The sequence below is a fragment of the Akebia trifoliata genome, chromosome 5, assembly GCF_017979445.1.
Source record: "Akebia trifoliata isolate Shusen 1 chromosome 5, ASM1797944v1, whole genome shotgun sequence".
NCBI lineage: Eukaryota > Viridiplantae > Streptophyta > Magnoliopsida > Ranunculales > Lardizabalaceae > Akebia > Akebia trifoliata.
The window spans coordinates 26,830,004-26,853,070 of NC_141379.1; the positions used below are offsets into that span (position 1 = coordinate 26,830,004).

The window sequence follows — 23,067 nt, forward strand, 5'->3', positions numbered from 1 at the left end:
GCTAAATTCCTATTGGATTCCACATAGTTGACTGTAATTACTCCACTTTTGAGTAATTGTCTCACAAAATTGTGTCTAAGGCTTATGTGCCTTGATTTTCCATTGTACGCTTTACTTTTAATTTTGTACAATGTTGCCTAGCTATCACAGTTGATCATTATAGCTGGAGTGGACTTCTTCCATAATGCTATATCCATTAATAGATTTCTAAGCCACTCTGCCTCTTTACATGAATCTGCCAATGCTATCATTTTTGATATCATGGTAGAGTCTGAAATACAAGTCTGCTTCTTAGATGCCCAAGAAATAGCAGCTCCACCTAACGTAAAGATCCAGCCAGTTGTAGACTTTGAATTTGACTCAACATTATTCCAACTTGCATCACTGTACCCTTCAAGTACATTTGGATATCCTTGATAATGTAGTCCATAGTCTAAAGTCCCCTTCAAGTACCTTAAAACTCTAGATACAGCATTCCAATGCTCAGTACTTGGATTACTAGTAAAACGACATAACATACATACTACGTGTGCAATGTCAGGTCTTGTGCAATGCATAGCATACATAAGACTCCCAATAATACTGGCATATTCTAATTGAGCTTTAGCACGACCAGTGTTCTTGATTAATTTGATACTAGGATCCATAAGGGTAGGGGCTGGTTTATGATCAAAATGACCATATTTCTTCAAAATTGTCTCAATATAATGAGATTATGACAAAATCATTGCATTGTCTATCCTTAGGATTTTAATTCCTAGCATTACATCAGCCTCCCCTAAATCTTTCATATCAAAATTAGTAGATAGAAACTTTTTGGTTTCTTCTACACATTCAATGTTAGTTCCAAATATTAACATGTCATCAACATAGAGACAAATAATGACACCAACATTATTTTCAAATTTGCAGTAAATGCACTTGTCAGCATCATTTACTTTGAAACCATAAGATAAGACTATTTTATGAAATTTCTCATGCCATTGAAGAGGAGCTTGCTTTAAACCATAAAGTGGTTTGATTAGTTTGCAAACTTTCTTTTCTTGACCAGGTTTGACAAAACCTTCCGGTTGCTCCATATAGATTTCTTCTTCTAAATCACCATTTAGAAAAGCTGTTTTTACATCCATTTGATGGATAACCATTTTATGAATGGAAGCAAGAGAAATTAGTAGTCGAATAAATGATATCCGAACTACTGGAGCATATGTATCAAAATAGTCTATCCCGTGTCTTTGTTTAAAGCCTTTAGCAACTAATCTAGCTTTAAATTTATTTATTGATCCATCTGCGTTCAATTTCTTTTTAAAAATCCATTTACACCCTATAGGTTTCGTACCTGGGGGTAAATCTGAGAGAACCCAAGTCTGATTAGAAATAATCGAATTCATCTCATCATTAATGGCTTCTTTCCAAAATAATGAATCTCTTGAGTTCATAGCCTCAGAAAATGTAGATGGTTCATCTCTCTCTACATTTAATATGAACCTAGTAATATTCTTGACTTTATTTTTATCTCCTTCAACGAGATAAACTAGAAAGTCAGGTCCAAATGTGCGTTCAACTCTAGCTCTCTTACTTCTCTTAGGTTCAGGATCTTGTTGATCAGAACCTGGATCACCACTAGTATTAATTTGAACAGGTTGATGAATCTGTTTAGGAATAGAATTTTCAGAAATTGGATCATGAGAACTTGACTTAATCAAATCCTCAAAAAATTCTACATCTACAGATTCAATGATATCATCAGTTTCCAGATCTAGAAAACGATAAGTTAGGCTATTATGAGAATAACCAATAAATACACACTTGTAGGTTCTAACTCCTAACTTTGGTCTCTTAGAAATGGGTTTTCTTACATAGGCAAGACACCCCCACACTTTGAGACGATTTAGATTAGGCTTCCTTTTGAACCAGAGTTCATAAGGGGTAACATTATTTTTCTTTGTTGGAACTCTATTTAAGATATAACAAGCAGAAAGAATTGCTTCTCCCACTAACGAATAAGATAATCCTGAACTAATTATCATAGCATTTACCATTTCAATTAAAGTTCTATTCTTTCTTTCTGCAATTCCATTTTGTTGCGGCGTGTAAGGAGCCGTAACTTGATGGATTATGCCATGAGTTTCACAAAACTTAATGAACTCATTTGGATAGTATTCACCACCCCTATCAGAACGTAGAATCTTAATTTTATGGTTAAGTTGATTTTCAACTTCTGCCTTAAAGATTTGAAATTTCTCAAAAACTTCATCTTTAGTTTTCATTAAATAAATATATGCGTACTTTGAGTAATCATCAATGAACGTAACAAAATATCTATTGCCTCTACGTGTTTTACTATTTAGATCGCATACATCATTATGAATAAGCTCTAAGATAGTAGATGTTCTTTCAACTGATTTAAAGGATTTTCTAGTTATCTTAGATTGAACACAGGTTTGACATTTAGAAATATTCTCTAAGTTACACTTAGGAATAAGTCCTAGATTAATCATACGTTTAATTGAACCATAATTAACGTGTCCTAATCTTCCATGCCACAAACATAATGAATCAACAACATACAAAACAGAAGAAATTTTATTATCTAAATTTAGGCGTATCATGCCATTACAAGAATAACCATGTCCCACAAATTCATTATTCTTGGACAAGGTAAGTCGATCCGATTCATATACAAGCTTTAAACCTGATTTATTAAGACAGTCTCCTGACACGAGATTCTTAGAGAGTTCTGGAACATGGAAAACATTGAAAAGAAGTACAATTTTCCCAGAAGTGAATCTAAGACCCACAGTCCCAACTCCGAGAATGTTGGAAAGTGAACCGTTTGCCATTTTCACTTTTGTACCTTCACCACAAGGTTCATATCTTGTGTAAAGAATTTTATCATTACAAAAGTGATCTGTTGCTCCAGTGTCAACCCACCAACCACTTTTGTTTGACACAACATGTGCAAGTAAACGAGTATGGGAAACTGTTGCAATCATTGGTTCCTCTACCACTACTGTATTTGTTTCTTTCTTGAATTCCTTCTTTCGATGTCGGCATTCTCGTGCATAATGACCAGGCTTATTACAATAAAAACACTTGCTGTTTTTCTTCTTGTTTTTATCAGATTTCTTCTTAAAGGAGGAAGTTTTCTTAGGTTTTAACCTAAAATCAAATTTCTTGGGCTTATCACCCTCAATCAAGTTAACTTTGATTTTCTCTATTTCTTCATCTTTATGTTCTCTATTACGAACATCTTCTTCTATACGAAGGTGACGTTGTAGAGATTCCAAAGTATACTTCTTCTCCTCATGCTTCATCTTCTTCTTGTAACTTTTCCAGGATTGAGGAAGCTTTGATATGATAGCTCCTACTTGAAAATCTTCTGGAAGATCGATACCGGCAATCTTAAGATCCCCAACGATTAATTGAAGTTCATGTACTTGGGTCAAAACTGGTTTATCGTTGCACATCTTAAACTCAAAATAATTACTAATAAGAAATTTTTGATTACTTGCCTCTTCTATTTTGTATTTGTTCTCCAAGGCTTTCCAGAGATCTTTGGCTGAGTTGATCGTACGGTAGATATCGTAAATCGAATTGGAGAGAGCATTAAGCATGTAGTTTTTGCACAGAAAATCATCCGCCTTTTGTTTCTTACGCCTTTCTTTCAATTCCGTACTGTCTTCTGGAGTAGTCTCAGGAATGAGTTCTAGATCATCATCTAGAACGTAGGCTATGTTTAGTGTAGTTAGAAAGAACAACACTTTCTGTTGCCATCTAGTAAAGTGTTGTCCATCAAATCGGTCAAGACGAGACATGTCTTGATTCATCATTTGGAGAGAATGAAATGTCGAAGCCTCCATCGAATAAGAGGATATTTGTCTAAAATTGTTGGAAAAATGATGATTATGGAGGAAGAAAATTAACTTCTAGGCTCGAAAAGATTCGATCTCTTTTAGATAAATATTCTCCCCTACTGGTTGAACCAAAGTACACAAGGGATCGACGAACAAATGCCTTCAGGATACAAAGAAGCCTTACACTCAATATGCTAAATCAGATTATGTACGATCTGATTTAGCCTAGAACACTCGAAAAAATAACAAACTGATGATGCCTAAATCTTAAGCTTAGAGAGAGGAGAATACAGAAATTTTCGGTGTAGAAATCTGAATCCTGGTTGACTTTTTATAGTCATTTCTGTGTCTGTTGACCAAGAGTCATGATATAATGTCTCTTGGTCTAATAGCCGTTAGATTGTGCCTTATCTGAGATCTAACGATCTAGATTGCACCCTATCGAAGGAATGTGTCTCATGTCCTTTAACTAATACTTTTTAGTTGAATCTGTTTGATCTAGTGGCTCTGATCGCGTCCAATCAGTTGCCATTTGATCTAACGGATCCGATCGTTTCTATCAGGTACTATATCAATCCATCGCACCTGATCATTCTGATCAGGTACTACCTTAATCCAATGCATCGGATCGTTCTCGATTCGGTATTATTTCGATCCATCGTATCCGATCGGTTCCCGATCGGATACTAACTTGATCGTGCGGTGCTGATCGCACCCGATCCATCACACGTGATGGATCAACCACCACCGTTGGATGGTTTCGTATCCCGAAAACTTTAAGGCTCCCCAGCTCCTCGCGACGATGCGTACGTGCGAAGTGCCAAGTGCGCCTCAAAACGCCCAATGCGCCCTAAATGCCCAATCACCCTTTCGCACGTCGCACGTGCACGTGCGCGTGCGCGGGTGGTGCTTCGCACCACCTCGAAGCACTGGATCAAAGCCTAAAGGTGTGACACAAATACAACTAACTATGTTGGCTATTACTTATAAGGTACACCACTTTCTAACTTGTGAGCGATGTTGGACTAAACCTTATATATACAAAAAAACCCTCAAAATCTAACTTAAGAAAAACAAACAAAAAAACTATAAAAATTCTTATTTTATTTTGAAAATATACAACATGTATTTCACAGAAATTAACCTCTTCAAAGTCAACAAATGTTATTCAGCCATATACTTCAATTAATTACCAATTCTCAATAATTCTGCCTATTTTCTCCTAGTCCTTTTTCCAATACCATTTTCATCCCTTTCCACCATTGGAACATCAACGAGATACAAGATGCAACGTAAGGAGTATGCCGAGGATCTTAATTAATGTTAACACTCTTTCTAAACTTTCTCTTGGTCCTACCTTTATGTGGTTCTCCAACAAATGCCTAGATAGCCCTATCAGACAATTCTACTAGGGCTACTATTCGTAGGGGCTTGCCCATGTAAAACATCCACCTCCCACACAGAATTGTTGATGAAGAGGTTCTGAGAGTCAAAAGCATGTAACTGGCCCTACGTGAAAATCACAATTTTTTCTAAAAACATTTGTTGGGCCTGGCCCGTCGAATTTTAAACCCGAAATTCCGCGGCCCATGGACCACGTTTTCGGTCGAATCTTAAACCCGAACTCAGCCCCTCTTTCCCTCTCTCACAGTCGATTTGTTTCTCTCCCTCTCTCACATTCGATCGATCGACCTCAGTCTCTGCCTCTCTCTCTGTCTCACTCAATCTCACAGTTGAATCTTACTGTTTCTCTCCCTCTCTCACAGTCGAATCTTACTGTCTCTCTCTCACAGTCGATCGATCGACCTCTCACTCTCTGCCTCTCTCTCTATCTCATTCAATCGATCGATCTCTCCATTGTTTTCTCACCGTCAATCGATTTCTCTCCCTGTCTCCCTCGATCTCATCTCTGGATCGATGTCATCACTCAATCGCTCTCTATTTGATCGCTCAAAGTGATCTCTCGATCTCTCAAGATTGGAAACGATGGAGTGATCTGTTGTTTTTGAAGGTGACTCTTTCTCTCTCTCTCTCTCTCTCAGGTTGATGGATCCATAGCGTTGTTCAGATTGATGAGGATGAGATCTAGGATTTTGGATTTCACAAAATATATTAATTTTGATTTTTTGTTTCCCAAATGTGTTAATTTTACACGAAACAAAACCTAAAAACAAATAAAAATTTGATGATTGAATCTTGGATCTAATGTTTCTGACCAACATCTCAGGTTTTTATTTTTAATAATATTAATTCTGATTGATTGTGCAGACTTACAGTGCTACTTGTTCTACCAAATACTGGATTCTGAACTCATTACAGGTAAAGTCTCCAACCTGAATAAAATCATGTTTATTTTCACAACCTAAAAAAACTGAGTCATTGATGATATAGATTATAGATTTAATTACAAGTAGATATTCTTTTTCTACCTAATATATAGATTCTCATGATTTATATTCTTAGTTGTTTAAGTGTAAGGCTATAAATAGGCTAATGCATCGCAATCGGGCATTTGTTTGTCTATGTTTAGTGCGCTTGAACAATCCAAATGAGATGCATTCTTGGCATTGCAAAGCTGAGGGACATTTTCTATTTGTCAAAATCCCATACCGATATTGATTGATTAATTGACCATTAGTATGTGTTGGATTGATTCAGTCTCACTTGTCCAATGTGCAATCAAGCCTTAAACAATGTGATGATTTGGACTAAATTTCTTGAATAAAACCAAGCACAAAGAAAGGAATTGTGTCGATTCAAATGCAATGGTCCATTATGCTAATAGACATGGCTAGCTAGGTCATAAAATGAATGAGTGGTATGTGTGTGGGGGTGTATTGGTTAGGATCCAAGGCAACCCAAAAGGATACACTGAGACTTATAAATTCATTATGCTGTGGGATCGTCCAATACATTATTTACGTGGACCCTAGAAAATGAAAGTAAGAATAGAGAGTAAATATAGACTAACTATATATATATAATTTATATTTAGAAACCATAATCCAAAGAAGCCTAACTTTTTTGTGAAGCATTCTTAGAACACCCAATATCCCCAACAATAAGGATGTATCTTTTTTTTCTCTCATCTATGGTATCATGACATTGCTGAAGAGTAAAGAAATGAGAGCCAACTAATGAGTACTACCCATCTAGTACTTAAAATAAAAAGTTTTCCCTCCATGACTAGTTGATGGAAAATCATGAAACATGAGGGTCCATAAAGCCTTTTCACTTGTGTAAGCCACCCCATATTTTCTTATAATAATTACTCATTTAAATAGGGTCAAACTTCAAGCAACAATCTCATAGTTGAAACTAACACTGTTCTTATCCATAATGGACAAAACAGTTTTATTAGAAAACTGTTTTAAAATAGAATAAAGAAAATGAAAGTGACCAACGAGGCGGCTAATCTTTTATTTGACTTTGAATAAAAAGAATCAAGAATAATAATAATAATAATAATAATAATAATAATAAATAAATGCGTTTCTGTGGGCCATGTAGTAGAGAGTAGAGACGCCCCATGTTTTCAATTCTTCTATTTTGGGTGTTCAAGTAGTGATCACAAAACTCAACAACACAGATCTAGGCTTCATTGTATCTTGAAAACGATTTATTGATAATCGTTTTATCACTCCTATATTTTTATCAAAATCAATTTTAGAGAAAATCACATTTGCTCAAGCCTTGAGGGTCCATCTTATCTCCTTTTAATATTTACTTTCATATTCTTTCCCAATATCCATATTGTAATAAAAGGGTATGTTGGTAATTTAGGTTTTTGATATTTTATAAAGAGCAGTTGATATGGGCTCGTGACCATGAATATTGTCATGATGGTCATAGGTGGCAGTTTCTAATTGGTTCTTTTATGTACGACATTTTGATATACACACGAGGGATGTTTGTGTATAATCTTTTAAATGGGCAGTGATCACGTGCTGTTGGGACCATCCCCTGGGATATGTCACTGCGGTAAGTTTGCATGTTGCGTCTGTGGGACCCACTTCTGGTAGTTACCAGTCCACCACTACACGGGACAAGTAACACTACCAAAAACCAGCCCATGATGAGCTGGAATTTGGCAATCAGGCTAACTTGTCCAATGTAAGAGCATCTCCAGCCATGACTCAAAAGTTTGAGTAAAAGCTTCATTTGATATGAAGCACTAGGGTGGTAAACTGAAAAAAAATCAGGCTAACCTTACTAACTTAGTAAGATTTCAAATCTTATTGAGTGTCACTACAACGAAAACAAAGTATAGCAATGGATTGCTCTATCAGCCTCTACAAAAATTGTGTGCCCGAAAAAAAAATCCACCTCAAGTTCTCCAAATCATGTCTGGACCCACTTCCCTTGCTAGAATTGCCCTGAAATTTAGTTTATTACTGTCAAACTGTGCTTATTTGTCGAATGAGTTGTAGCTTGGACATAATAAAAACTCTTCTTTTGTAGCTTATACCAGTATCACTCACAATAACCAAGTTTGGATATTGCAATTGTTCAGCAGTGTTCAGTTCAATTTGAACCCCTGTTGATCTCCTCTGCGGGCCTGTGTTGCAGGTCGTTGGAAATGAGCGTAATTCAAGTTTGTTATCACAATTTGACTATATGTTTAACTTCTGAGGTTCATTTTGTTATTGTGGCTTCCATAGATGGGTTAGTTGATATCATGAGTGATCACTTATGTTTTCAGTTTCTTCGGAGGTCTTCAGTTGGGGAAGTGGTGCAAACTATCAACTCGGTACTGGGAATGCGCACATACAGAAGTTACCATACAAAGTTGATGCGCTTCAAGGTTCTTATATTAGGGTGGTTCTTGCTGCAAAGTTATTTGTAGCTTCAACAGAATTTTCGATCTTAACAAAGAGGTTTACATGTATATTAATTCTGGGTTATTTAATTTAATTTGGAGCTTGTTTTATGATTTTTCTTTTGTTTTTTCTTTTTCTATTTTTTTTTTATATTATTTCGTTCATTGTGATTGGTGAATTAAAGGACCGTGCTATTGTTTGTTAAACTTCTAAATTTGACGATCATACTCTATGGATTTTTTGTTTTTGTTTTTTTGAAGTCCATTCTCCAATAATTTGATAGTCCAGGGCCGTCAAAAAAAAAAATTCTACAAGAGAATATTTGACGGGCATATTTGACGGGAGGGTCCATTAAATTTTGAGAAATTTGACGGGCTAAGATCGTCAAAAATGAGTCTTTTTCACATAGTGCCCTTTATTCTGTTTATTGTCAGTTGTAGTTTATTTAGTTTTTTGTAAAACCATTTTCTTACTAACATAGTAAGATTGTGAGCCTTACTAAGGAGGTTGTTTTGCTCAAATGGATTACCACATGAGAAATCCAAAACCACAGCCCTCTAAGTTTCATCGAAATACAGGAATCTCACTCCCAAATACTATCGAATCCTATCAAACTCTCCTCAATTACTAATCCAACTTGTGTTGTCCATGTTGGACATGTCCCATAAGAGAAATTAGTATATGAATCGATCTTCAACTTATTATTTCTTTTGAAATTTATAATCCTGGTGCCATTAATCTATTCCTAGCCAATCTACCTATAGAGGTAAAGTACTTGAAGTTCCTTACTACCTATAATAACAATAGTTTTATGTGTTATTATTATTGCCAACATCATCATTATTTCTCTATTGGCCTTAGTGTAATTTAGAATTCTTCTGTTTCTGAAGGTTATATATTGCCATTCAAATGTTTCACTGGAATATATTTGTAGGATTGTGCAATTCTGCATCATATCTTTACTTGGAACTATGGGTTGCAAGTACAATTTGACCTTCTCATATAAAATGTTTAACCAGTGCTACTTGACTCACTAGAATATATTCTAGACTTTGTGTAGGCTACATCTCGAATGAATATATTAACACAATTAAGTTCATATATTCTAGACATGTATGATTCATTACCTCCATTGATTTTTGTTCCATATGTAAAGTGAGTAGGGAACCTGTGGATCTTATTTGACGCCTAAAATCCTATCTTCAAACCTTACATCATTGCTTTTTTCACTCTTTCTTCAAAATGTCAAACCAAACCGTGAATCAGTACAAAGTGAACCAGTTCGTAGTTGGGTCCTATGGGTTTGGGAAATACAGCAAGTTCTAACAAAACTTGAATTTTTTGGTGATTTATCTCCCTGTTTTCAAACTGATGACATGCCCCACTTGGGTGGAGAAACACCTCTACTTTCAACTAAAATGCCTTTTGGTGTCAATTGTTTTGTTTTCCATATTGTGTTGTTTGAGTACTCACCTTGATTATGCAAGGGTTAGTGAAACTAACATTTTTTTTATATTTCAATTGTGCTGTATATAGATGATGGAAAACATGCTCTTACGAGAGGGAGACACTGTGCGAGTTAAAAATGCGACTCTCCCAAAGGGAACATATGTGAAACTGCAGCCCCACACAAAGGACTTCTTAGATATTTCCAACCCAACCTTTTAATTGCTTCTATTGAAAATTTTCGTGGCTTCTTTTTCTTTAATTCAGCCCATTCCTGATTCTTTGAACACACTTTTCGAGTTCATAAACCGCATGGAGCTGGTTTTATCAGTCGATGGTAATAACTTCAAACATGTTACCGAACTAACTTCTAATAAGAGAAAGATGTTGCTGTTAGACTCGGGAACATGTCCTCCATAGAGTCAAGAATGTTGAATGGCCTTTGAGAGATTTGTGTGTTGAGTCCCGATGACCATCCAATCATCTTGACCTAGGGGCGACAGTCTGCCCTGGCTGACTGAATCACTTCTACTTATCTGTTGCTTAACATAATCCTCTTTTTCTTTTCTTTTATATATATATATGGGTCAGGTTCAAGGGCCATATGAGAAAACATATGAGAAAACTTTCGTTTTTCAAAATAAGGGTTAGAGGTTTTGGATTGAGCTGATTTTTTGCAAGGATGGTCACTATGATGAGAAGATCATCCTCACAAAAAATCAGCTCAATCAGAAACTTCTAAATCCATCAAAAGTGATTTACAAATTAGTGATAAAAAGTGATAAAAAAATCAACGGTCCACATTCTAAATCACTTTTAATGGGGTTAGAAGTTTCAGATTGGGCTGATTTTTTTTTTTGGATGATCTTCCCATCATAGAGATCATCCTCACAAAAAATCAGCTCAATCCAAAATTTCTAACTCATATTTTAAAATTTTATTAAAAGCGAAAGTTTTCTCATATGTTTTCTCATATAGCCCTTGAACCTGACCCTATATATATATATATATATATATATATATATATATATATTTTTTTTATTTGATTGATGCAGGGAATCAAGCATCTCCTTCACCAACCAATATTGGAGATCAATAGAGAGTGGACTTGCCATCTAATGCACGTGGACTGGCAACACCTGAAGCACTATGCATCATTATGCAGCGAGCATAGCAACTTCGTAGTGGTCGTGCTGTATCTGCACTTTTTGTATGTCCCAATTTTTTAGCTTTGTTCGTAGATGTATTGCTTGGTTATCTCTTGTGCACTTGTTTTATTGCTTCTCTGTTTAGTCCTCCACCTCTTACAATAAAAGTATGTGCATACTCCAACACTGACAATGATAACTACTATTCCGATAACAACTGTAATTATGATAATTACCTTTACATTCTTCTTATCTGCAAATATAATGCTGTAAAGGCACGCATTTATGTATTTTCTCTTGTACACGAAATGCTAACCCTCTCTAGTTTCCAAATTTAAGCCACATGATTCTATTTCACAGCTCTGTCAGTGCATACATCTTTTGCCGCAATATTGATTCTTACTTGCAGTAGACTATTTGTTTTTATTTTTTATTTTATTTAATTTTTTGCATGGTGTGGTGAATTCTGCCTTCCTTTACCACTTTTATGATAAATGTAAATTTATGTCTTTTGCAAGTATCTTTGTGCCTGTGTAGTGTATCATCCAATTTTGATAATGTTGTTGACATGTTACTTCACCCATTTATAAGGATCATAATATTGAATTTCGACATATTTCCACAAAATATACTGAACTATTTCCACTTCCACAAGGGCCAATATCAAATTTAGCTGATAGTTTATTTTTGTATACATTTCAATGGCAATCACTATTAATTCATGAAATATCTAGGTGAACAGTAAATTTTGACAGAAATGATCAAATTTCAGGTATAATGATGTGTTGTCTTGACATTGAAGGATATTATGATGTGTTGCAAGAGTTAGGAGTTGCTATGATGAGGGGAAGCGTGTAGCTGAAACTTTGATGTTTGATTATCATAGGCAGCATGGCATTGGTAACATAACATTTATTATTTGCTACTTCTGTGGTGTCTATAGTGATCTTCAATATAATACACTCACTTCTCTCAATATTTGGTTGGACCCTGTAACGAAAATACGCATTGCTCGAATCTTCAATACGTATGGGCCACGCATGAATATTGATGATGGGCGTGTCGTCAGCAATTTTATAGCTCAAGCACTCCGGTAACTTCTAATTTTCTTTCTTGGCTATTGATTATGTTACTTTCTTTATTCTTTTGATACAGAACTGTTTCTAAGTGTCATATCCCAATCAAATTTTCTTGAGATGGTGTATTTCTCTTTTATATGACTTGGTTATTTCTTCATCATACCTTGACCTATTGGGGGCAATAGAAACCTTTCTGCTCGCTCATCTTTTTATGGCATTAGCTATTGCTTATGCTTTTGCTTTGTGCTCATGTTTATTTTCACAACCTAAAAAAACTGAGTCATTGTTATTATATATTAACAGGTAATTCAACTGGAAGATATTGGGCCTTTCCAAGTTTTATCAGATGTTCATGCCATGCTTACCTTCTTCTCTCAGGGAGAAAATAAAGGTTTCCTTGCATGCAAAAAGAAGATGACGACATCTCGGGAGACGCTGTGTTGCTTCTGCCCAATGCCATTGAGACAGTTTGTTGAATATGCGGTGAACTTGATATTTGATGAGGAACCTAACTATGCTAAATATATTTCCCTCTTTGATGGAATCATAGGCCCAAATCCAGATATCAGGCCAATTAATATAGATGGTGCTCAGAAGGTAACTTTTTAACTTTTCTCTCTTATATTTTTCTAGTTGGTTACCATAGTCTTTTGGAAAATCAGTTTAGGTTGCTAATTTGTGATTACCTTTTATCAAGCTTATATGCTAGGTTGTTCATAAGTGAGGTCGGTTGATGATGTAGGCAGAGGAAGACGAACAACCAAGAAAGAAGGTCCGGATGGGGATGCCCGCAACACAATGGGTTAGTGTATACAATGCCCACCGGCCTATGAAGCAAAGGTATATTTGCCTTGAATGACACATTATCCTCTATTTAGGTGATATAAAGAAGGCAAAAACTTCATGTATCGTTCTCATGTTGTAGGTATCACTATAATGTAGCTGATGGGAAGTTTGCCCAACACATTGAAATCTATGGGCTTTGATTATGGATGCAAGTACTGGTTTCAATGCCCAAGTTTATGAACTCTCACCCCATTTTTTTCACGAAGTGAGTACTTGCTTTGACCTTCTTTCAAACCTAAGGCAATTGTCTAATAGAACCTCCTACTTCTCATTGATGCGACAATCACATTTGTATTGTTTTCAAATCCCCTTGGTTTGGGGAGGATAGTTCATGATGGGAGAAATTTGATGGCTCTAAACTGTTGAATTGGGGATCATCAAAAATTTCAAAAGCTATAGCCATCAAATTTCACTTTCTAAAATTAGTGGGCTTTGGCCCATCGAATTTTCTTGTTAAAATTTTCAGTTTTCACATAGTGGCACCTTCTCCACCATGGTCGCAACAACCAACACGAACTTGACAATCATGGAAATAATGCTATTTCCATGCACCTACCAATGCAGAATCAACATCATGAATCAAATTCAGTCAACAAATCATATGACATTCCTGTGAATCCAATGCTACTTGTCGCTGAGGTACAATTAAATCTTGTAGAGGCCAAGCATACAAGATTACCTTCAATTATAGATTTTATTTGTGAACAAGTCCCACTCCAAAACAACACGTATACATTCAGTTTTTATTCGACTGTGATGAGTTTGTTGGGGCCTAATATAACTATAATGCCTCACCAAAGTTTTAGCATGAAACTTGTGCATAGATCATTGAGCATAGGATCCATAGATCATCACTTGTTATCATAATGGCAGCTAATTAGTACTCTTAACCTTCGCGCTTGCAGGATATGGTCGACAATAAGAATTTGATGTTAGACGAATTAAGTAAGGTGGACTTTGAAGATGACACGTGGAGTATCTACCAGTCTCAGCTCACCACGTGGTATAATTAAAAAATGCCCAACGATATAAGTGCCGTTTCAATTTAGAATTTTAGATAATCTTTGCTTCGCCTCTGTTGCTAAAATCTCTCTCTGTCTCTTAGTAATCTTTGTGTAAATAGCTTGAAAGAAGTTTAAAGATGGCCGACGAACAGACCCTTACCTGTATAGACATACTATTGGCGATCATCCTACCTCCTCTTGGAGTTTTTTTAAAGTTCGGTTGCAAGGTTAGTAACTTTTCGTCTTTTTCTATCTTTTGATCTGATCTCTCTGTTCCAAATCTGTATAGTTTCTTTCCTTTTCTCTGCTTTTATTTTTATTTAACAAACAATAAAATTTTCTCTTTGTTTCTGTCTGATATGGTGGTATTTTTGACTGAGTAAACAAGTTGAATTTACTTCACTTTTGTCTGAGTGAAGAGATCTCAATCTTTCTCTCTGTACATACGCCACACCGATGGATTGAGCGATTTAAAAACCAATAGAAAATTTGAAACTTTTCTTTTCTATGATGGTTGTGATCGCAGGTGGAGTTCTGGATCTGCCACGTGCTTACGATTTTTGGATACATACCAGGAATCATCTACGCTAATAAGTACTCTTAACCTTCGTGCTTGCAGCTAATTACTACTTTATTGTCAGTTATCTGTAGCTTCGGCAGAATTTTCGATCTTAACAAAGAGGTTTATATGTATATTAATTTTGGGTTATTTAGTTTAATTTGAAGCTTGTTTTATGATTTTTCTTTTTATGATTTTTTTAATTATTATTTCGTTCATTGTGATTGGTGAATTAGAGGACTGTGCTATTGTTAGTTAAACCTCCAAATTTGACGGTCATACTCTATGGATTTTTTTTGTTTTTTTTTTAAGCCCATTCTCTAATAATTTGATAGTCCAGGGCCGTCAAAAAAAAAATTCTACAAGAGAATATTTGACAGGAGGGTCCGTCAAATTTCTCAAAATTTGACGGGCTAAGACCGTCAAATATGGGCCTTTTTCACATAGTGTGGAGGAGTGTGCATGCATCAGACAGCGGTTTGATGACTAGTCCGATTCTGTCTTACTTAACACCAAAAGGCCACGATTACAATGGCATCCCAAAAAAAGAAGATAAATAGGTCCACAACAGCGGTCCATAATCTCTTTGCACTAAAAAAACACTACTTACTAGGCACCGCGCCATTATCAAATACAAATACGTGTAACAACTCTATTACACAAACAAATATTTCTTTACACAACTATTGTTTGCAATTCATTTTCAAGGAAAGCCATACCACTACCGTGCCTCCATCACAGAAATAGTAAGACCATTTAGAGTACAATTTTCTGGCCTGCCTTCAATTAAATTACCCTCTGCCACACTTCTCCCGAAAGAAAATGCTGGCTGTTTCGGAATAGGCAAAAGCATGGTTTCATTAGCAAACATAGAAACAATATCTGACGTAGTGGGTCTATCCACTGCACTCTCTTGTATGCACAAGAAACCGACATGAATGTATCTCAACATTTTTTCTTTAGGACAAGATGTGTCCAACACCGAATCCACCAGCTCAACAGCTGCACCTTTTTGCCACAACTCCCATGCCTGGAACAAGTACAATTTTAATTATTGTATCAACTAAAATTCAAACATAAAAAAAAAAAAAAAATATATATATATATATATATATATATATATATATATATATATATATATATATATAACAACAAAATAGGTTTTATACTAACAACTTACATATCCTATGAGATTGAGATGATATTCTGAATTACTGAAGCCAGTGTTCCTTTTGCCACTCACAATCTCAAGCAATAGCACTCCAAAGCTAAACACATCCGACTTTACAGAGAAAATACCTTGCATTGCATACTCAGGAGACATATAACCACCGGACCCAACCATTAATGAAACATGTTAGTATTAGAAAGCAACATATACATGTTTGTGCTAGCTTGTGTGTGCAAAAAACAGACATTCGTGTTAGTATTGAAAAGTACGTGACGTTTGCATGTAAATGGACAATTGCAGTTTGCTTACTATGTCCCAACAATTCTGTTAGTATTTGCTTCAGATTCTCTCAATCCAAAAATTCTTGCCATGCCAAAATCTGATATTTTTGGGTTCATCTCATCATCTAATAAAATATTACTGGCTTTTAAATCTCTATGGATCACCCTCAATCTAGAATATTTATGAAGATAAAGAAGCCCTTGAGCAATCCCTTCAATGATGTTGATGCGCTTTCTCCAATCTAATAATTGTCTTCCAGTGGAATCTGCAACAAAGCAAAATTTGCACATGTACATACTATGTTGGATTTTCAGTATACCTGATGCATGTCCAAAAGAGAGAAAATTAAAGAAATGGATCAAGGGATAAGCTATTGCCATTATTGACTTTTGTATGCAAAGTCATTAGAGAGATCTCAACCAATCAAAATCATTGCATTTCTTGTAATGTATTTAGCGCCATCATCATCATTTTATGTACCTCAACCTAGTTATTTGATCAATAAAGTTAATCCTATTTTGTTGTTATAAAGCAAATATTCAGTCAAATCATATATTTAATAAACTTGGCACTATAAAAAATAATCATGATTTATAGATAAATTAGGAAGTAAAAGAAAATGAATTAATAGATATGATAGAAAGTATAACAAACCAAAGAGGAAGGAGTCCAAGCTTTTGTTAGGCATGTACTCGTATATTAACATCTTTTCTTCTCCTTTAATGCAGCAACCCAAAAGCCTAACAAGATTCGTGTGTTGGAGTTTTGCAATTAGAACAATCTCATTTTTAAACTCCCTTAATACTTGTCCTGAACCTCTTGAAAGTGCTTTCACTGCTATTTCTTGTCCCCCTTGTAAATTTCCCTGAAATAATAATAATCTCTATGTAATTTTACTCGTCAACTGTTAAGGAAACAACTACGTATTCGAGAAAATTTTCATAGTGGATATAAATTATAATCTAATTAACCATGTTTGATTCTAGTAAGTGCGGATTTTAGAAATGGATTTCGAGTTAACCACCAAAAATGAATTGTACGTTTTCACCTTAGCTTGAATGGTACACTTGATATGTTAAGGAGCTGCAAAAAAGGTGTGACAGTGATCTCCCTGATGGAGAGACTACAACTTCCTTCAAGTTATCATTATCGTGGTGGCTTGATTGGTTTGTCACATCCGAGTTTAACTTTGAAGCCAAGCTAGTATCCACATTGTAATATATGCAGACATACAAAACACTAAATGTAGCATTTGTTTTGAGTCATTGACCACATGAAAGTTCAGCCCACCCTTTTATGGCCCAATGCACCATATATCAGCTTGATTGTGATTTTTGGACATTGAGTTCAAGCATTTTTCTTGGTTAATTTTAAGCCATTGTATTTGAGTACTTTACTCAGATCAATTTATTGAAAATCATGGATCAAGGTGGTTTTTGGCATGTAGGTCAACAAAGAGTAAATTTTTTCTATTTTAATTTATCTGTCTTTTTAACATGGTGGGGAATTCAGAAGCATCATTTTTACTCTCCATTTTCAAGCAGTATCAGAAAATTTACCCTGTTGAACGATGGGAAACCTTTTTGGGGTCAGGGTGTGCAACCGTGAGGAGTAGTCCACATCCCAAAGGGATGTTGGATACTCGGCATTATAAACAAAAAATTAAAGAAAAAAAACGAACCTCGTTCACAAGGTTTACCAAAACCAGGCACAACAAGTATCACCCCATACTAGCATAGTAGTAGTCAGTATAACAAATCATTCAACTTCCCTATCTAAAAAACTTACCTTGTAAACTGGTCCAAATCCACCCTCTCCAAGCTTATTTGTAGATGAGAAGTTATCAGTGGCAGCCACTATGCTATCAAAATTGAATAGAATCAACTCATGACCCTTCTTTCAGTGTCTTCCGAGCACACTTGCGTCACTGAATTTGCTAGAAGGTAGAGTTCCTAATTCAAGTAATAACTTTTCTTCTTCCATCTCTATTTCTCCTGTTTGGGTACAATAACAAGGGGAACAAAATGATTTTTAGCTCAAATGTACCTCCATAGAGTCTTTACTAATCATTTGATTATTGGAGTTTACCTTTTAGTTTGAGCTTTTTCCACCGCAAGTAGCTTAGGAAGACCAAAAGGGACATTATCAAAGCAATTGCAATTATAATGACGAACCATATCCACCATTTCTTCCCTGTGTAGAAGAACAAAATCATATACTTATTTACAATCACACATTAAATAATTTAAAATCATTTCTTATATATACCATCTTTGTATACAACCTTGTTCTAATTTCTAAATACTGTGATAAAAAACCTGAATTATATTTCACTATTTAACTGTCATGAGCAATATCTTTAATTGAGGAATGCATTGTTCCTTCAAAATTTTTGTTACTATTTCCATACATGTCATTTTTATCTTCCTCTTAAAAAGTCATGGGATTCCAAATTGCATGTGTGTTTGGTCCTGACTGGACATCATGCCTTCATCATTATTTTGTGGTTCACTAAAAGTTTTAAACCTTAATATCAATTAATATTTGGATCAAGTTGAAAACGTAAATATCATGTGAAGTATTACAATCAATATTGATAAATTATGAAAACATCTTGACAACTTAAATAGAGGAAATCAATAGTAGCTGTCTTAAAGAAGTCATAACCATGTGGACCAGCGTGGTCTCTCCCTTTCTATTCTCTAATTTCTTATTAATATTTCTTCTTTACCTATCAATAAGACATAATTTTAGGAAAAAAACTAATTTTTTACTTAGGGAAATTTGTTGTGCATATGACTAACCCAATGGAGTTCATACATACAAATTATTTGAGTTTAAATGTATGAGTTGATCTACACTTTATGTCCTTGCTATGTGCACTCTTATTTGCAGAGTCCATATCAATAGCGGTGATGTGTTTGCCCCCTTTCTAGTTCAATTAATGAGTTTGTAGGAAATTTGGCAAAAGTTTCTGGCCATTTGACCCAAGGAAGGATAAAAAAAACAATGGAGCTTCTGAAGAAATGGGAACATGCAAAAAGCTAGGCAAGGATTCAAGTAGCCGTCATAAATAAAAATTTCGTTATCTCAATTTTCAGCTATGTAACCATCCCATCGAAGGTGAACTCTAAATGTTTTTCAATTTTTTTAGAGCCATGATAAGAAAATGGTTGATCATGATAAAAGAAATGCAAGTTACCTTGGAACATGGAACTAGGAAGCTGACAAAGGACATCAAAATCACTGTAAAGGAGGAAAAAGTTGCAAAGGAAAGAAACAAGGAACATGAGAAAAGGAGAAGGTTGGCAAAACAAGCTTACTTATAAGAAGAGTTGGCAGAAAAATGGAGTTTCGCATGTGTATTGAATTGAGCAAATAAAGAGAGGGCCCCATCATTACAATGGTTAAAAAAGGGCGACATCTCAAGATAACCTTGATAATGATCACTTATTACCAAAGATGTGATGTTTTAAGAAAGGAGTTAGTTGGCCCCCAAAATCAAGTTGATATGTGCACGACCAAGAAGAATATTAGGGTACTGAATAAAAAACTCAATACCTTGAGAATGGGTTGTTAAGGGTAAAAAGCTAAAGTCATCTCAAATATACACGTGCTTTTTTGAGATACAAATCAATGAAAGAAATCGATGCATGCTTTGGTAAATTTTCCTAGAATCTATAAAAGGGGGAAAGATTTACTTATTTGGTTGGATGAAATTCAGATGTTGAACACATTGAGAATTTGGGTTAGGCATCAGAGGGTCTTTGACAAATATCATGCATGTGCAAACGACATAGAAGACGACTGAAATTGAACCGCTCATATGTAGAACTTGAGGTGCAGATTGCCAAATATTCCACACTAATTATATAAAAAGGTACCTAAAATAATGATCTAGATGGACAATCTAGACCTTTCACTTCTACTCAAGTTTCCATGAAGTTAAGCATGTAGAATGGATCATATTTTTTTGAAGATGATCTCCAACATATGAACAAGTCATGGTGAGGTTGGATCATCCAAGATGATATTCGTATGGGCTCTATAAGCATGTTGAATGGATCATATATACTAACTCTACATGTACTAGGTTCGTCAATACAGATATATTTACTTCTAATTTATATTTATCTATAAATTATATATTTGTTATAAAAAATAAATTAAATAAATATTTAGACGAATGAAAATGTTAATAATGTTTTCCCATCAACCGATGTGAAAATGAAATATGATAGAAGTATACTTTTTTCAATCTTCTAATACCATAGGTACCATGGAGGAAGGATGCACCTCTGTGCTATGCGCTACTTCAATCCTATGTAAATTTAATGGCCCCAACCTTACCCTTTATCCTTAACATTTATGCAAATAAATAAATTATAAGATTCTTATTGGCATACCTTGTCGCGAAGGAAGAATATAAATAATGGATCCATCTCTATTTCCATCAAGCCCTGCTCCAGTACTCCATAATTTGCATCCCGTCCCGTCATTGTTAATGGTAGCATAAGCGATACAGGAACAATCTCTCCTGCACTGGGTATCACAATCAATGAGACCCAGACTTGAGTTACCATAACCACGAGCAGGACCAAACATAACACCTCTTCTTCGCTGGAAGTGCTCGTGACCACTCCTGCATTCCGATGGGTCATGATCCACACATCCAGGTGTCTGATCCCTATCAGTTTCACATTTTATTAATGGAGGATATCTGGCAAACGAAGAATAGGACTGCTCAAACACCTGGAGTTCCCCCAACGAACTCATCACCAATATTAAAATTGAAGGCTTACTAACCCCCTTATAAGAATAATTAACCACCGTAGAAGAATAATTAACCACCGTAGAAGAATAATTGAAGTACTTGTCATCTTTATTAGAAACAAAGCTGAAATCGTATCCGTCGGGAAAGGAATAACCATTCGTGCTGGATGTTAGTCCAAGTAAGTTTTCGAATGCTCGCCCATTCCATACGCCACTCCTCCAGTAAATCGCTGGTGGACGAGAGACCCCACTCATAAAATAAGCCGGCCATCGCCTGGAGATGACCAATTGGGTCGTACCATTGTTGTCAACCATGTCAAGAGTAAAAGCCCCGGAAGCAGGAACTTGGTCGCTTAACCACGAAGTAAGCGACCAAGTATGCCCAGTCTTTAGATTCATGCCTAATTTCATCCCAGAGAGAAGTGTATCTGTAGGATAATCGAAGCTCTGCCACAAAACCCGCACTCCTGTTCCATTAAAATTGGGTTCTGTAAAACAAAATTGCCAGAATCTAATAAAGTAGCAGTTGTGCTACTATTAGTTGATGATGATTCCTCAGAAATAAAGAAGATGGAGCTAACCCCACTTCCACCATAAATGATTTTCAATCTTCCATCAACTTCAATGGTAAGAACACCAGTTGAATCAGGGATTGGAGTGTTACGATTGGCGACCCACACTGGCGCAGGATGCAAATCTTGGCGTCTGAAGCAGATCCCTAAGTAGTGGCTCTTGGAATTTCCGGGACTATAGAATCCTAGTTCGAAGATACCGCTAGGAGAAACTAATTTCTCTAAGTCCCTTAGTTGTTGGCCTTTTGAGATGGAGTTTGCTGCTGAGGCATGAGATGATGATCGTTGGAGAGAAAAGCAATGGAAACTGAAGATGAGTAAGAGAATTGCACCATTCATGCTGAGGTGCCTTCTTCTGATGATGATGATGATGAAGATAGACATTATTTAGTCCGGAGATATTTGCAGAAAAATAAGATCTATAAAATGTCATCAGTGATTTGGTCAGGAGTCAGGACATACCTTTGCAGAACAATAAGAAGAGATGAGATAACCTTACGCGGAAAAAATATACGCTCTTGTTCGTGGCTGACGTGTCAAGGGCACATAATCATAATCTTCTTTTTCGGAATACATAATAAAAGATCAGTTTTGTGATTCATGCATAAGGGTGTCAATGGATAGCCGAAATTCGAATCCGAATTTGAATTCGAATTCGAAAAATCGGATATTATCCGAAAATTTCGGATATCGGATTCGGATTCGAATGTTATTTTAATATTCGAATGAATTTCGGATACGAATTCGGATAGTGCGATATCCGATTCGATAATATCCGCTCCGATATAACATATGTATTCTATATTCATGTTTTACAACAAAATATTTATATATGTATACATATGCTGTGTATTCCTGTTTTACAATAAAACTTTATTTCTTTTTTATCTTCTCTCATCCTCTAACTACACGAACCATTCGAAGAAAATCGAGGTTGGGGTTTCAACCCTGCGGGGTCGCGAGATCCTTCTCCGACCGACGAGTATGCAGGTATGTAGTCTCTCTCTCTCTCTCTCTCTCTCTCTCTCTCTCTCTCTCTCTCTCTCTCTCTCTTTCGAAGTCGAACACCCGAACTCTCGAACCCATTTTGTAACTCAGCCATCGCCCTTCAGGCTTCATCGTCTTCAAGATTTCAACCGTTCAATGATTTCAACCCCTCGCAGTCTGGCACTCACCTCACCGTTGGAATCTCTCTCAGTGGCTCAGCCCGACAGGCGACAAGTCGACAACCGCTCGCGGTCACGACATCGCCGATTAGACTCGTTGCTGGTACTCATTCTCCCTCTCCCTCTCTCCCTCTTGCAGATCTTGGAAAGCAGCTTTCCATAATTTCGGATATAAATTTCGAATATTTTTAGATATAAATTTCGGATAATTTCGGATAATTTTCGAATATTAAATTTCGAATTCGAATCGGATAATATCGAATATCCGATAATTTATTCGGATACGAATTCGAATATTCATTAGTGATATCCGATCGGATTCGGATTCAAATTCGGATATCGTT

General features: G+C 35.8%; 1 protein-coding gene, 1 long non-coding RNA gene and 1 pseudogene across 9 annotated transcripts; 2 read left to right on the plus strand and 1 right to left on the minus strand.

The window, feature by feature from the left end:
* The first annotated feature begins 8,259 nt into the window (after window positions 1–8,259).
* On the plus strand, window positions 8,260–11,332 carry LOC147401858 (uncharacterized). The gene is made up of 3 exons (XR_015178728.1): window positions 8,260–8,661; window positions 10,214–10,460; window positions 11,179–11,332. It is a non-coding gene; the product is annotated as an uncharacterized LOC147401858 (long non-coding RNA).
* Window positions 11,333–11,460: 128 nt separating this feature from the next.
* Window positions 11,461–14,936, plus strand: LOC147401859 (casein kinase 1-like protein HD16). 7 transcript variants are annotated; one of them, XM_086443312.1, is made up of 8 exons: window positions 11,461–12,171; window positions 12,729–12,947; window positions 13,093–13,190; window positions 13,276–13,401; window positions 13,663–13,835; window positions 14,102–14,199; window positions 14,302–14,427; window positions 14,727–14,936. In XM_086443312.1, exons 1-4 carry the CDS (start codon window positions 12,163–12,165, stop codon window positions 13,334–13,336), a joined length of 387 nt encoding a protein of 128 aa, XP_086299438.1. In that variant the 5' UTR covers window positions 11,461–12,162; the 3' UTR covers window positions 13,337–13,401; window positions 13,663–13,835; window positions 14,102–14,199; window positions 14,302–14,427; window positions 14,727–14,936. The 7 variants fall into 7 exon arrangements, 5 of the variants coding, with proteins under 5 accessions (XP_086299438.1, XP_086299439.1, XP_086299435.1 ...); XM_086443313.1 differs by having other exon boundaries at window positions 11,469–12,364; XR_015178725.1 differs by having other exon boundaries at window positions 11,476–12,364; window positions 12,654–12,947; window positions 13,060–13,190.
* Window positions 14,937–15,316: 380 nt separating this feature from the next.
* LOC147401860 (G-type lectin S-receptor-like serine/threonine-protein kinase At1g67520) lies at window positions 15,317–22,079 on the minus strand (annotated as a pseudogene). Its single transcript, XR_015178727.1, has 7 exons — window positions 20,619–22,079; window positions 18,301–18,405; window positions 18,001–18,206; window positions 16,867–17,077; window positions 16,240–16,477; window positions 15,940–16,090; window positions 15,317–15,789 (listed from the first exon to the last, which is right to left on the minus strand). The product of XR_015178727.1 is annotated as a G-type lectin S-receptor-like serine/threonine-protein kinase At1g67520 (transcript).
* Between the last annotated feature and the right edge of the window lie 988 nt (window positions 22,080–23,067).